General features: G+C 41.0%; 1 protein-coding gene across 1 annotated transcript in view; it reads right to left on the bottom strand.

The window, feature by feature from the left end:
- Positions 1–2,347: 2,347 nt before the first annotated feature.
- The window catches only part of LOC121192870 (transketolase-like), a 15,606-nt gene continuing 1,089 nt past the window's right edge, over positions 2,348–16,864 (bottom strand). Inside the window, exons 2-14 of the mRNA XM_041054817.1 lie at positions 15,535–15,652; positions 14,911–15,024; positions 13,772–13,869; positions 10,319–10,510; positions 9,715–9,833; positions 8,551–8,747; positions 8,259–8,423; positions 7,247–7,403; positions 6,166–6,296; positions 5,973–6,056; positions 5,709–5,802; positions 5,400–5,522; positions 2,348–3,142 (exon numbers count right to left, since the gene is read on the bottom strand). Coding sequence (XP_040910751.1) covers positions 2,955–3,142; positions 5,400–5,522; positions 5,709–5,802; positions 5,973–6,056; positions 6,166–6,296; positions 7,247–7,403; positions 8,259–8,423; positions 8,551–8,747; positions 9,715–9,833; positions 10,319–10,510; positions 13,772–13,869; positions 14,911–15,024; positions 15,535–15,652 — 1,780 coding nt within the window. The 3' untranslated portion in view covers positions 2,348–2,954. The remainder of the gene's footprint in view (positions 3,143–5,399; positions 5,523–5,708; positions 5,803–5,972; positions 6,057–6,165; positions 6,297–7,246; positions 7,404–8,258; positions 8,424–8,550; positions 8,748–9,714; positions 9,834–10,318; positions 10,511–13,771; positions 13,870–14,910; positions 15,025–15,534; positions 15,653–16,864) is intronic.

Below are 16,864 nucleotides of genomic sequence, written 5' to 3'. Positions count from 1 at the left end.
TGTACAATACGTGTGTTTTGAAGGTGCTGAAGTAGCAGCTAATTATTTGACAGGAGGTGTGTGAGCCACTCCACATGTGTTCATGTGTACTATAAATGTGTGTGTGGGTTGTCTGTGCATTAGTGGAGAAGAATCCATACGACAGATTGACAGATATACAGACAGATGCTTAGACGGCTGTCAGAAACAAACGTCCAGCCTGTCTACACTCCCAACACTTCAAGCACAGCGTGCGAACCGTACCAACATACACATCCACACACACATACTATAAATGCATGCACACAATCTGTCAGCCCATTTTACTTTTGTCCCTCACACACACGCACAGCTGACACATCCTGTTCACCTCAAAGACCAGACAGACTCCTGCTGCGCTATAGGAACGGGGTCAAAAGTCGTCCCAGATATCACATCCAATCTTCTGTGGTCCTTCTCACCAGCTGGAGTTCAGTCAGCACAGTGTACAAAGGGCTGTGATGAACAGAAAGACAACACTGTCAGGTACAAGGATATAGAAGATCTTACGGTTTTTCTACATTTGGCTGTTTTATCTTAAATCTACACACATCTAAGTCTAAACACTTAAATATGACTGTGCTTACCTTTGACTGAAGCCTGTATTCAGTGCCAGTGGATTTGCCGTCTGCATTTAAGAAAGATTTAAACAAAATCACAAATTTACACCCCCCCCCAAAAAAAAAAGATCTACAAGACACAACTTTTGGAGATACAAGAGGCAAATCACCAATTAAATAAGATAACTATAATTCATCATGTACCTCATTCAAGTACAATTTCCAAAACATGTTTCCTGACTTGTTTCACATCCAATTCAGGAATAATTTTAAGCTTAAAGCATTCATTGAGGCAGCATGTCATGGTATCAGTTACAATTTTTTAAAATTATTTTTACTGACAGGTCCTAAATGTAACATAGAGCTGCCTTGTTAAGTTAATTTGCTAAACTGCAAAACCCAGTCTGAGTATATCTGAATTAAAGGACAGAGATATTAACAGTTAAAACACCATGCAGTATACCACACACATAAGTCTTCTTAGTGTCCCATCTGCGCATGCACACGTACACATGCTGCAGTCTGTGTGAATCTTTCAATGGGTTTTTCAATTATTAACGCACATTAAATATGCACACCACATGGTGGATGCGGGCTCGTATGATCCTTCAGATGTCAAGCACTCACCAGAGCGCTAAAAACCTGAGCTTAGCCTACATACAGACTGCATAAGGTGGGGCTTAGCTCTATATACAGAACTGTACATGCTTACATAAGAGGACATAAAAATGTAAAGACCTACGTGGCCTTTTCTGCCTCCTGTCCCTAAAGCCTGGACGTACACGGTTAGAAAAGTTATATTTAAAAGAAGAATTATTCTCAGTTTTAAGTAATTACATGTTTCTGTTTCATTTTTTAATTTTTATTGTTAAGGGAACAATTTCAACATGCTGTCAATTTTATGACGTAATTTCCCTCCTAGAAAGAAAACTGGTAAAGGAATATATTGTAGTATTATTTCATTATATGATTATGTTTTTGTTATTATTATATGTTCTGTTTAAATGCTTAAGGTACATGTACCCTTTCAAAAACCCCATTATTACAACTTTACCAATCATTTTGTTCAATAAGACTAATACATGAAATTTTGAATTACAAATCAGGAATTGTGTTGTGATGTGATGTGTTGTGATATGATTTGATCCACTCGGGTTGAAACTGGACAGAAAGAAGTTCACACAGAGGGAGTCTTTAAATCAACACTTCAACTTTTGAACAGCAGGAACAACATATTCTTCCTCTTACGAATGAAAAATTGAATCCATAAACATTAAAAACACAGTGGACCTTCAGGAGAAGCTGAGGGATAGGATTTGCTCTATAGAAAAATATAACTCTTTATAAGTCAAAACCTGATGTTTCTGCCATGAATGACCACACAAGCTACAAACACACACACACTAAGTGAAGACTGAAACACACTTATTCTCAGGCTGAGCCATTTGTGAATATTAGCATGTTAACATGCAAACATGTAGCATCTATAAATTTAGTGGACTGCCCAGCTAATTGTTGCTGGCACTGCTAAAAGCTATGCTGCTCGCTTGACTAAAAATCTTAATCAGAAATTTCAGCCGTGCACTAAGCAATAAGGGATGTCCTAATGTCCTCCAAGAAAATGATGGATGAAGCAGAGACAGAAAATGATTTTCCTCAGCTGAATCACATACACATACTCAGTATGTAACACGTTTTTCACAGTGTTTCAGTGCGCCATTCGCTCCTCAAAACAAAAGAAAGATGTCAGACACAGGCATTGTGAAGAAACCATCCCTTTATTGGTGTGAAGCAGTCCCATCCAAGTCAGGGTCAAAAGGGTTAAAAACAGTCAGTGCTCAAACAGACCAAACCAGAGTTCCTCCACACCCTGCCAGCTCTAGTGGGGTGGGATATACAAAGTTGAACTGGGCGCACACGTTCGAAACGCTGTGCTGAAGAAGTGAGAGGGGTTCCACAGAAATTTTAAAAAGACTTCACTTTACTCCAAACCACGTTCACTGCTTTTACTGAAACACTACAGCAGTACCAGAACTTTCTCTGGGAGGTAGGAAGGGTTAGAGGGTGGAGGTGTGGATATGTGTGTGTGTGTGTGTGTGCGGAGGTGTGTCTACTAAACTCACAAACTGATGGGGCAAAAATCTGGGGTGGGGTTGTCAAATCACATCAATGACAGCTAAAGAGAAAAACAATGATATTTTTTTTATTTTTATTTTTTAAACTAATTCTTTCGATTGTTTTATGGGGAGGAGGGCGTGGGTGGCCAAGAAGTGATTCCCCTCCTTCTGTGTTTGTTTGTTGTCTCCATGGCAATCACCAGTTTACCATGGAGTCCTTTACCATGTTGTTGTCGCCACTGCCCCTGCTGCAGTGTTCTTACTTGGCATTGGCGGAGCTGCTGAGCACCTTACGGACTGCCTGAGCGATGGCGTCACGGTCAATGCCAAAGATTCGGAGCAGCTCGTGGGGCTTACCACTGCGTGGCACCTGGGAAACGGCCAGGCGGTGGACGGTGAAGCCGGTTTCGTTCACTACTGCCGAGCACACTGCCTCACCTAGACCACCTGGGGAATCAGATTATAGAAGAGTCAGGACTGTTGCTTAAAGGGTTCACACAAATCACACACCCAGGGTTTCTCCTTATCAGATTCAAGTCTCTCATTTGTTCTTTAATCTTCTAACTTTACGTCCATTGATTTTCACCCTACTGTCATATTAAATCTCTCGCACCTCCATGGACGATTGGGCTCTGCAGCGATGTGATATGGACTGACAGGACTGATGCCGCCCTCCCTCGACTTTCTGTCTCACTTTCACCCCCTTAAGACTCTCCTCTCCTCTCCCTCTCCTTCTCTCTCACTTTTTTTTTTAACTTCTCACTCCAAACTGTCACTCAAACATTTCTGACTGAGTGAACATGAAAGCTGAGGAATGAGGAAAAGAGAAAGTTATTACTAGTAAATTTTTCCCAGCCCAGCCCTTCCCAGGCTGATCTACTAGATAGCAACAGGTGTGCACAGAGAGAGACACCTAAAATAGCTACTCACTGCTGATAAAAAATATCAAAAGCATTGAAGGTGGTGTGATAGCTATGGAGAAAGTTTGAAGACAATAATTTCCTCGGAAAAACATCCTTTGTAAACATTTCAGAAAGTTTGAAATTAGAAACTGGCAGCTTTGTTTAAAAGCTGCAAACGGCTCATGTCTTGTGTCTTACATCAGTGAAGTACATTACTTTCTTATGTATTAAAGAGTAACTTGACACGTTTGTTGTACCTCTGATCACATCAAACTGTGATGCCTCATAATGGCTGATTATGTTGTTAGCATTTAACACACCTAAAGCTCCCAGCAGGCTTTGACTGCTTTTTTGTGCGTCAGATTCCTGAAGATACGTTGTGATATAACTCTAGCTAAAATCTTCCCATTTTACTGTCTAGATAACCATTAATCTGAGAATATGGAATATTTTCTTTCAACTTTTTCAAAAGGCTGATGAAAGAAACCCTGTTTAAATGAATTGACCAATTATGGTGAAGCAGGACCTCAGCTTCTGCTCCCATTATTTGACAAACTGTGCATGTTGTGCAATTATGAAAATGCCAGTTACTTTGGGGGAAGGGTTTATAACTGCAGCTTACATGTCCACATGCATGCACATAATCCAACTCCAACAGAGTTACTAATGTGTGTGTGTGTAGGCAGGGGTGCTAAGACTCCAAGCTAACAACAGTGCCATCTCCCTTTTTTGTTTGCCTCTATTGTGTCAAACAGACAGATGTAATCTCAAAGGATGGAGAAAGCAACCACATGTACGACAACAAAAACGTACACAAACACAGCAGGGAGAGTCAGTGAATTTTGGACACTTGTTTTTGTCATGCTGGTACTGTATGTAGGTCAGCCAGAGCCCAAAGGCCAGAGCTGAAATTAAGAAACCCTGACAGGCTCTCCCAGCTCCTCCTCTTCCACCCTCCCCCTTCTCTTCTCCCTCCATATATTGTTTTTTTTTTTTTTTTTATCAGTTTCACTTTTCCTTTATTCTCCATCTCTCCCTTCACACTCACAATGTTCACCCAGTTCACTGCCACATACAGCATCCCTACACTTGAGTCTTCTTTCTCCCGTTCTCTTGCTCTTCGTCTCTCCCCTAGCTCACTCAGACTATTTGCAGATGGACCTTTTGTCATTTGTTGCTTGGAGCATTTTTATTCATGAGATGATACACAGGCCGCATAAACACGCAAGCAGCTGCATATTAATCTTTCTGCCTGCTAGTTGAAGTTCTCCTTATTTCTCTATGTTTTCTGGATCTGTTGAAAAAAATGTGTTAAAGCTTGTTACAGAAATTCATTGAATGTTACATTTAAATGGTGTCATGCATTCAGAGGCTGAACTTCTTGGGAAATGAGATTAATCAAGTTAATTTCCTTTTGTGACAATGCATTTCATGTCATTATCAGTACATCTATCAATAAGAAAATATAAATCAAATCAGAATTTTAAGAATATACAATGCAGGGGAAAAAATGGGTTTTAAGGGTTTTCAATGCCAGCCTCACTGCTCTTTTCTCAAATCAGGATTTTTAATCCAGTGAATATTATTTGATTTATTGGAGAGTCATGGAGAGTCATTAGTGGAGAGAGACAGAAGATAAGAACAAAGTTTACAGGTCAGAGTTGAATCCTGGATGTTACAGGCTGAAACTCACATTCCCTGATCAAGTTTATCACATTTAAAGAAACTAATTCAGCCACGTTTTTTTTTTTCCCCAAAGGAGTTTTGTTTGGAAGGTATCCTGTAATTTTTTGCATCCTCACCTTCATAGTAGTGGTCCTCCACTGTGATGATGCGTCCTCTGGTTGCCCTGGCGTTGTCAATGATGGTCTTGGAGTCCAGGGGTTTGATGGTGAAAGGGTCGATCACACGGATGTTGATTCTCTCTATAGGAGGAGAGAGAGAGAGGTGGAGGATGCACCTTAATCCAACTGACACTTCATATGAAGGACTGTACACTTTGTCCTCAGATGTCAAATCATAAATGGAAGCCAAAAAGCACAATATATTTTACAGTGTTTGTATGCTGTCATGAGTTGGCTTTATTTTTTTGTGTCTTTCTTGCTCTGTACCTTTCTTCAGCTGTTCGGCAGCAGCCAGAGCTTCGTGAAGGGTCACTCCTGCTCCAATCACAGTCACATGATCATCATTGGTTTTGTACACAACCTGAGTGGGAAGGGAGGGTACATTTGTGTGAGGATATATACATGAGGAAGTGTAGTCAGATTGTGGTAATGATCATGAGGGATAAAAAGATTAAAGATCAGAACAAAGTTTGAAAAATACATAGATTTTATTCAGACAGTGCAGTGCTACTGGAAGCAGCTGACACAAACCTTAGCCTGTCCAACATGGAAGTCTTCGTTGCAGTTGTAAATGATGTTGTTTTCTGGGCGACTTGTTCGGATGAAACACAAACCCTAGAACAAATCAGAAATAATCTACATGGGTCTGTAGTTTTAACACAAACTGTGGATTTAATATTTTGCCTTTCTTCCCCCATTTCTCGTTACAGGTGACCATGAGTACCTTTGTGTTGGCGGCAAGCTCCACAGCCTTCTCAGTGGAGACACCGTCGCTTGGGTAGAAGACAGTTGCAGTGGGAATGGCTCTGAACATAGCCAGATCCTCCAGACCCATCTGAGAGGGACCGTCCTCACCTGAATATACAAACACAAACACAGCAACAAACGACAAGAGTCAGGTACAGTAAGATTCACATGTTCACTATAGACTGGAAAATAAATTCAACCACACTGGCATGCATTCAGTCGGCAAAGGTGGGCATGCAAAATACCTGAGGAGGTGGAGGAGAAGGAGAAAGGGGAGGAGGAGGAAGAGGTGAAAGAGAATCAGGCCGCTCTGTCGTCACCTCCATGACACACAGAGACAGAGAGAGGGAGGGAGGAGGGGAGGAGTGCTGATACCAGGAGAACGAGATGGACAAAAGTAACAGAGGAGGTGAGAAGATGAGAAAAAAAAAAGTTCAGGGAAATTAGAACCATGATATACTGAGGAAAGGTTCAACCCAAGAATGAAATACCTTCCACACACTTTGTGCACATATTGGATTTACTCTGATCAAGCTACTCATGTGGAATAATATTATCAGTTTAACTTTATATCCTTCAGTGGGCTGAATCGATCCAAAAGAAGAGTTGTGCCAAACTGAATTCAAGAAAAAGGTGTAGTGAGAGGAGTCACGGTGACGGTCATAATGAATGCAGCCACTTCCATCTATGGGTCAAAGGTCACTGAGACCGTGGTTGGTTTAATATGGATCAGAGCATATCTCTGGAACATTGAAAGTAGTGTGCGAAATGATAATAAGCTATAACAATGGTTACAGTGGTTAACATAGAAGGTGACTCCACATTGGTGAAAACATATTCAAACCACAGAGACCACAGTTGTATGCTAACAAAATGTTCATTACACTAATTTGCAATAAGTAATATCCAGTTTATTTTCCCTTTTTCATCTAAATTCTGATATAACAACTTGCTAATCCTGGAAAATACCACCTAATGTTACTATAAATGTACGGCGTGACAGTTTCAGGGTCATTTCAATCAGGCCGTGACTGGTAGAAAGAGAGGCGGGTACTGACCAATAGAAACCCCGCAGTGGGAGCCACAGAGGTTGATGTTGCTCTCGGAGATGGCGGCCATACGGAGCTGGTCGTAGGCCCGAGTGAAGAACGTGGCGAAGGTGCTGGCGAACACCACGTTACGGTCCCGCACGGCACAACCTATCGCCACGCTCACCTGAAGGAGAGAAGAAAGAGAGAGAGAGAAAGGAGGGGAAAAACAGAAGGTGAAGAGAAAGAAGACTGAAGCCTTAGAAACACAACATTTAGTGTAAAAAAGAAAAAAAAAGAAAAAAGTAAAATAAAAGATGGACTGGAACATTCACATTCCCGTCAGCCTCAGCTGCACTTTGTGTTTAGAGGTAATCAGCAAATAAATAATAAAAATGAACTTGTGCTTTAAGATGTGAACCACTGCCAAGCAGAATTTTCACTGAGAAAAATATGTGCATATTCACTAAGAATGGAAATATCAAAATTAATATAATTCATAGCATGAAAAACTGTAAATAGTGACCTTTTCATTCATTCAAACCATCCCGACTGTTGAACAAAAAGAGAAAGAAAACTCCTGTTCACCTGAGGACCTCACTTTAATATGTAAATAATGTAGTAGTCAGCATAAGCCCTCTTAGTTGAAGTCACTGTTATTAAAAGGCTCTGAAAAACCCACAGAGCACAATGACATAATGACACTTATATTTCATGTTAGATCATGATGATGCAGATTTTTAATTAACCCAGACAGACGGTGAGCAATTTTGATTGACCTGTTGTTGTGTAGGGGGACCCAACAAGGACTCACAACGATGCTGATGTTAATAAAACTAGAAGACGAACACTAGAAGTTGGTGATATTAATGCTACTCAAGGGACGGTGTGACAGCAAAAACGTACAAATGTAATAAATGTGACACAACGGAGGATTACAGATTAGACAAATTAAACACGTTAGAAAACTTGAACTTCATATACTTTCCTTTGGTTTGGGCTCTGCCTTCTAACTAGAGGTGCACTAACGTCTGTCTCTTACCATGTTCTGCTCTGCGATGTAACACTCCACGTAGCGGTTGGGGTGTTCGTTCTTAAAGAGCTCGGAGAAGGTGGAGTTCTTGGTGTCTCCATCCAGAGCCACCACATGCTCGTTGTAGCGACCCAGCTTGGCCAGAGCCATTCCGTACGCCTTCCTCGTAGCAATCTGGTGACACAGGGACAAACAGATAACCGATCAATTAACTACTACTATTACTTGCTGATATATAATAGATTCCACAGCTTGGCTGAAGCTTTTATTTGTTGGGCTTGTCAAGCACCACTGATCATACCTTGTCTCCAAGTTTGTAGCTGGGTGCACTTGGCATGCGGATGTTGCGGAGGCTGACAGGTGATGTGTCCTCATTGGGCGGAGCAGGATAGAGGCGCTTATTGCAGCTGATGACGCGGCTCTGCAGCTCCTTGATCACGCTCTCTGCCATGTCTTTGGGAAGGGGTTTCCCGTGCCAGCCCATCTTATCCTCAGCCGCTGAGAGACACACACACACACAGTACTGGTACAACTTTACCTACCTACTTTTATCGTTCTGTACATATACTCTAAAAACCAAATTCCTCCTGTTATCCTGCATATATATCTCTTCCACACTTATGTGCCTGTACATGCAAACATAGATAAAATAAACCGTGGCCAGCTGTCGCACTCATAACAATCTTCCACCTCAGTGGGTCACAACAGGCTACTTCAAAAGTCAATGGTCAGAATCTGGAGAATCTGGAGGCCACAGGGTTACAACAACTTTCATGATTTCTGACACAGTCTTATGTAAACAAAGACATACTCCTCTCTTATACACACATCTTTGCTGTTTTAACTGTCCTTTTATATTTCTTTGTGTCTCCCCCTCTTTGTCCCTCACACACTCACACACACACTAACACGTGGTCACACACACTCCCCCTTACCCTTATCACAACTGCAGCACAATGGGCTGTTGCTGTGAGTGTATCCTACACATTCTGAGGGATTACTGAGCTGCACCAGCTAAAGCACTGAAGCACTTCCAGGATTACAGCGAGTTAGCTCCTCTCTGCGCTGATGGCGGGTCCCCCGGGGCAGTAAAAAAACTTCTGACAGATCTATTATTCCCAGTCAGTTGTCACAATTTTACCTAGTCATCATCTAGAAACAGGTTTGTGGAGCAGGTTAGCAATAAACCGTCCCAGTGTCGCCTTATAAAACCTGATGTGTGTTATAATTACTGTGAAACAGGTTGTGTCACTGAGAGTTTGAAATCCAGATTTGAAAGAGAGACATCTTGACACACATAATAAAAGTTGTTAATTTTGATCCTTGGAGGAGACGTCAGCAGCTCACACCCTTTTGTTTTATTGAAAAGGATCCACAGCGTGTTAGTACTTAATTTAAATTCTACACTTTACAGGATAGCACTGCGCTGATATTTAACTTATTATTATGTAACTCATTCTTGTACCTGGAATGCCCTTGCCCTTGATGGTCTTGGCGATGATGGCGAGTGGCTGGTGGCGGGGCTGACTCAGCACCTTACACAACTCCTCCACACTGTGGCCGTCCACAATGACGGCATGCCAGCTGGAGAAACACGGGAGATTGAACTTTAAATGCAGTCCTACAGGTGAATTTTGGTCTTCCTGAATGAATATCTCACACACAAAAATATAAATACAAAAAAACACTAGAACTGGAACTAATGATTGTTTTCATCATTGATTAATCTGAAGGCTATTTTGTGATAAACTGATTTATTGTTTCGGATCCTAATTTCGTAGAGGTCAGGAGGATGTGGCCACATTGCTTATTTTGTCTGACAGTGACTAAACACTGAAAAGTATTCAATTCATAATAATATAAAACAGAGAAAACCATCAAATCCTTACATTTACTATCTGGAACTTTTGCCATTTGGTATCAGAAATAATAATAAATAATTACAAAAATTGGTGTTGATCAATTATCCCTAGATTGACTAATCAGGTAACTGTTTAATTATTTCTAAAGGACACCAATCCTCCCGTGCACACCTCCAGTCTCTGAACCCCGCCCCTGCCCCCACTCACCCAAAGGCCTCACAGCGTCGCTGGTACTTCTCCACGTGGTGCTGCAGCGGAGCCGGGTCGCTCTGACCCAGGCGGTTAATGTCCAAGATGGCCACCAGGTTGTCTAGCTGGTAGTAGGAGGCGAAAGCCATGGCCTCCCACACTGAGCCCTCGGACAGCTCTCCATCACCCAGCAGGCAGAACACCCGATAGCTACAAACACAGAGACAGATGGTTGGAAAGAGATGAACAGAGAGTGGGAAGAAGTTATTTTCCATATCGGCTCCATTTTTCCCTCTTAGCACATCTTCCCATACTCTGATTCCTCCTATAGGGTCCGACGTGACAGTTGACCCTCACACCTAAACACGCACACACACACACACTCATGCACAAACACACACTTCGCCCCCCTGCTGTGCTCGGATCATCCTCGCTAGTTGCTCCCTTGGCGTAACGACTCCTGACAGCTTTCCAGTCAAATAGACACATTCTCATTAAAGTTGGAAGATAGGCCGAGACACACCACATTACACCACGCATTCCAACCACGAGTGCAAAGAAAAAACACACGGCACTGCAAAAAAAAAAAAGAAAAAAAAGAGAGGAAGAGAAGAATGAAGAGAAGAGACAGAGGTGGAGATGGAGAGAGGGAGAGAAAAAAGGTAGAGAGTTGAGAGTGGAGGGAGGAAGGAGAAAAAAAAACAGTCCTACCAGTTTAATTGATATCTAAACCCTGCTGGCTGGCTTCTGAAATATGTCTTCCCCTTTTGTGAAACTGTGCATGATACATACAGAAGAGCTGAACTAAATGAAGAAAAACTGCCAGCTTGTGTCACTTAAGGTCTTTAAAATATAAATGACCTTGGTTTTTATGGAGTCTCGTTTCTGCGACTGATGACTTCTGTTTAGTTGAAAGATAAGTTAATTGATTGTAGTTTACTAGCAAGTGTTAAAGATATAAAAGCAGGTGTTATATTTTTCAAATGGCATTATGGGGATTTTTAGAAGAATAAAGATACATTATGAATGACGTTAATCCTGTACTAGTCTAAAGAAACAAGAGGCTCAGGACAACAAGAACATGGAATTTTATTCAAAGAAAATCAGCCCTTTCTGAATTTGTTGCCTTTAACTTAAAGGTTTTCCTGGCATTCGTTATCAGCTAATATATATTTGTTTATTAGATAACAGTTATATATTTATATCTATATATACATATGTTTTATATGACTACACAGGCACTTACTACTTTTATGTGTGTGTGTATGTATATATATATATATATATACACACTTGTGTAGACATACATTTACTCTCATATACACATGCATATATGTACACACACATATGTATATTACTGTATTACATGAATGTATATATATTACTATAAATTACTGTTTAACATAGATAAACAAGTCAGCTTAGTCAGAGGTTTTCTGAAAATGTGAGTGTCAGTGATAAATGTTGCAGCTTTAACACATTCTCTCACACACACACACAGTTTGAAGGGCATCCAATACAACTACAGCAGGTCCAGCTACATGAGTAATGTAATCCCTCAGGATTGTGTGTGTGTGTGTGTTTGTGTGTGTGTTCATTTGTCTTTCTTCCTGTCTTTGCGAGGTGAGAATAACAGACCGAGACAAGGTGATACCTCTCCTTAAAAAACAGCCATCCAGCTGGCACACGCACACATCCCTTCCTCATTGTGTCACCCGCACCATTACACTCTGCCAACACAGAACCAAACCACTTCCAGTCAATGCACTCTGTGATAAGTTGCATTATCCCCTGGGTTTGATGCAAAGCGTGGACGAGCATCAGGAGAAAACCTTGCCTGTGTTTGATCCAATTATCTCATATTTACACGTTTGAGTATTGAACCAGAGTCACACAAGCATGAAGCGATGAACAGTATCAATTATTCAGTCTCATCTCAGCACTGCTGATAAGAGCATTTGACGGGTTCATTCATGTAACGTTTTTTAATAAACCACAAGCTCAGAAACCCTCAGAAGTCTGTTTGGCTGTTTGTGGGATTTCCTGCAACAGTTTGACTAGAAAGAACTTAAAATGTGACATCTTCCAAAATGAAAGTTTGCAGATGGTTATATTTGCTGCTCCACTTTTCTTGCTCCTTTTGTTGGTCCTGCAGCATAGGTTGTGCCTATATGTGTATGTCTCTCTAGAAGGGGTTGATATAGTTGCAATTCCGCAGTTTTTGCCACAACATTGAGCTGTTATGTTTCAACAAACAAGCTGCTCTGAGCGCTGCAAGGGAAACGGACACGCTCCTGTGCGTGCACATGCATAGCGTGCTCAGTATAATCTACCATGTATGTGTACATGAAACAGAGGTACAGCATGGGATTTTGGCTTTTTTTTTTTGCAGAGAAGAAGAGGTGAAAGGGCGAGGCAGAGAGATGAGGGACGAACTGTGCTCTTGCATGTGTGATTATTAGAGCAGAAACAATCGAGTGCACACAGAATGCAGAGATAGAGAGAGAGAGATATCAAGGGCAGCCAACTCACACTGCAAGTATGGCATTCTCTGACTGCCTGTTTCACTGCGTCTGTTGTGTGCAAAACCAAAACTGAGACTTCTGTTGTGTCCATAACGAAATGGGTCGAAACTAGGTCCCTGAAAGTCAGGGTTCAGCTCAGAGGCTTTTGTATCATATCCATCTTCTATGGCACTGTGAGTGGAATGTGTTGCGTCCTATTACAGGCCACACAGCTCTGTCTGTCCATTGTCGGTCTAAAACCCACGTGGCTCTTTCTAGATCACACTAGAACAAAGGAGACACATGTAGACTGATCTGTTGGTCCAATTCAAGTCAACCAACATCCAGATGAATGGTAGCTGAAAACTGTGCACTGCAGGCTTGTAAATATGTTGTAATGTAACTACGTTTTAAATTGTTTGAAGATTAAATATCAAAGAAATGGTGGAGGAATAAACCTACACAAGTGTGCACCTTTTCTACATTAAAATAAAATCGCATTAATCCATTAATCTCTGATTTTGAAATTCACCTTTGTGAGGAGACAAATTAATCCCTATCTGTGATTTCTTTCACCATTTGATCTCTTCCTGGAGTCATTTTGAGATTATGGGGGCAGAGACCCTCGTTCTCCCTGATCTGAAGGTAAAACTGATCAGAGGTCAGCTCTCCTGGCACTCTGAGTGGCTGCCTAAATGTCATCCTAGATCAGGACTGTCAGTTACGGTTTCATCCAAAGCTTCAGGCTGAAATGTCACATGTCAGCATGGCTCACTGCAGTGTACATTATGTCATGCATAATTTCATATAGTCTATCTTAACGTGTGCAGATGTAAGCTGGGCTGCTGTGCTCCTGCATGTATGTCCTGTGCACATTGGAGAGTCTCTGCGTGAGGCTGTTTTCTGTTTTAAGGACAATTTGTATATGTGTGTGTGTTTATATGAGTGTGTTTTTTGTGTACGTTACCTGGCCTTGTCAAAGTACTTTCCCGTGTAGGCCATTCCACAGGCAGCTCCCAGTCCCTGACCCAGAGATCCAGTGGCCACATCCACAAACTGCTGCTTCTGTAAACACAAACAGACAAAACATGTATGTTAATGTACACATACTGTAGGAGAGCTCAAGTTTGTAAATACAGAAAGCATAAGATACAGTGTATGGATTGTTTTTACATGTTTAATGTGCAAGAAAAAAGCAGGAACAGTTGGGACAGTAGCTACAGTCAGAGTCTAGATGTGTTTCAGTATGTGGGTTTATGTGAACACAGTGTCATTAATGTTCACGCCAGAAAAGAAAGGAGCCGAGGACGGACCATCTCTGACACACAAGAACAGCTTTGTCACTGTGTCCCTGCTTGTCCACAGTGCATCTGTTATCTGTGTAAGTGTGTTCATGTCTTTATATGTACATTTTTTTTTTGTCTTGAAGAAGGGAAAAGGCAAAGATTACACAATTTGTGTTGCACTGTGTGTGGGACCACTGTTGAAAAGCTCATTGCTGCTGTATGTTTAAAATGCAGTGTGAGAAATATTCTTACTGTTCCCAGCAGGAAGAATGAGACAATCCTAAACTGCTGAAAGGAGGATTTTAAAGTGCCGCATATCTGAAAGTTTCAACATGGCTACATGAAGTGACATTTATTTCCTTGGTCATGTCATATTAATAATTTAAGATTCTTAGATGCTGTCACTAAGTTTGTCCAAAGGCCAAATAAGCTCCAAGCATGCAGAGTCGGACAGATGGCTACATGCAGGAAGAGGCCAGGCACTAAATCAAACTTAACCTTATGATTTAGTAAAAGATATGATAAAAACAGCTTAGGGAGGTGTTTTGAACTAATATCAGATGGATATTTGGGTTTTAACTTCAGAAATGTAAACAGGCTGTGAACATTGGTTTTATTGCTGATTCACACAACCATAAATTCTTTGAAAATTAATAACAGCCTTTGCATCAAGATCAAAAACTCATCAAGCTGCATTTCACAAAAGACACAGAATAGTGGGTGTAAAGCATTTTTGTATTACTGAGGCATATGTGTTGGTATATTGGTATATATGAGCTTTCAGATCCAGAACTTCCTGTAGGTTTGAACGTCACCTCACCGGCACAGGGTGTCCTTCCAGGATGGAGTCAACCTTGCGGAGGTTGAAGAGCTCATTCTCCTTCAGGTAGCCCGTCTCTGCCCACACGGCATACAACACAGGAGCTGCATGGCCCTGAGGAAGCAGAGGTAAAAGGTGAAAGACTTAAAATTAAATACGCGAGAATGGCAAATAAAGTTTTATTCTTAAGTGTATGAGTATCAGATTAGGCATTATGAAATTTGGAGTTTGTCACTGGCACCTTATAGACATTGTGATATTTTTGGTATCACAGTCAGTTGGGTAATGTAATAAGATCCAAACTGACATTAATGTCATTACGACAGAACATTTTCTGTTTTAACTAAACGCTACGTAAAGATACACACAAACATAAGCAAACAATCCATCAACTGTAAGACTTCAATTTTGTGGCACAGTCACAAATGTGGAACTACCTTATATAAATGAGCTATTTGAACAATAGTGACACTATAATTAAAAATGTATGAGCGCTCACTTGCACATTCATATTTTTGAATATGTGTCACCTTACAATTATTAAACAGTTGTTTAGATGTTTGTTTGTTGCCTCTGTACATGCATCGGCATAACACGTGCCACCCATGTTGATGTGCACATTACCTTGGACAGGATGAAGCGGTCGTTGTTGGGGTTACGGGGGTCTTCGGGTCGGTACTTCATGGTATGAAAGAAGAGCACAGACATGATCTCTGCCACGCTGCAACATGATGTGGGATGACTGCAACGAAAGGGTGGTGAGAGAGGAATCAGACTCACGGCAATCAAGTTAAAAGCTCTTAGGTGCCTCAATCTATAAGCGTGTTTAGAGCAAACTGTGCAACACACAGATGCAGAGGAGACGGGTGGACAGAAAAAGAGAGATGCAAAGCGACAATCAGAAGAGAAGTTTGACTGTCAACTTTAATCCAGTGGGTTAATTCATGCCAGACCAACTGTAGTCAGAGAGTTATGTAAGGCAGATGGTACGGTAGCCAGACTGACTTTATCAGGGTCAGACAGTCAGTAAGTACATATACAGTATGTCTCTCTCTCTCTCTCTCTCTCTCACACACACACACACACACACACACACACACATCAAATAGTGTAAATGCATTTGGAGGACGTCTCTCTCTTTCACTTTCTCATACATGCACAGATATACATATACATACAGTGCAAAGACATTATTCAGTATGTAGTCCCGAACGGTTACAGTCATGACAACTTAAAATAAAACAGGTTACGATGAGTTTCTAACTTCTTTGCTTTATTTTCAAACCACATGCCAGTAATACCTCACTCAGGCCTCCTCCGTTGAGGCCTTTGTCCTTACTGTCCTGGAATGGAAAATGTGATCAAACAGTCAAAAACGAGCAAAAGCAAAAACTGGTAGAAGATGATGAATAATCCCGACTTTCTGAGGGATGAAGGATGCTCTATGAAAGGACTGATTTATGGATGATTCTGCTGAAACAACAACATGGACTGTGATAGAAGAATGGAATTAATGAAATAAAAAGAAAATAGCAAGCCTCATTCTCAGTTTACTCTGTATAACTTTCTGTCATCACCCATTGCCCAACATCTCCACAGCCTTATGATCGGTGCTTTTCTTGTCTCTGTTTTAAGAACTGCTTTTTTAAAAGCCCCCTCATTTTATCCATACTTCCTCTCTCTTTGTCTGTGGTTTATGTTTGGAATTTTGTTTGTTAATATATTTTTGATCAACTTGGAATCTAAAGCCCTCTTATTCATACAGCAAACCAAGATCTCAGTCATAACTAACCACAATGCCACTAGCCTTTGGCAAGAAGCTTTGAATGTTGAAAACGACACGCGGAAATTACGCCTCATGGTTTCACTCATCCTATAATTTATATTCTTTTTATAATGCATTTTTTATCACTATAAAAAAAGTTGCAATGCTTTGGCAATTCGTATTTTATTT

This window comes from Toxotes jaculatrix, chromosome 2 (assembly GCF_017976425.1).
Source record: "Toxotes jaculatrix isolate fToxJac2 chromosome 2, fToxJac2.pri, whole genome shotgun sequence".
Taxonomy (NCBI): domain Eukaryota; kingdom Metazoa; phylum Chordata; class Actinopteri; family Toxotidae; genus Toxotes; species Toxotes jaculatrix.
This window is presented reverse-complemented; position numbering and strand designations above follow the sequence as displayed.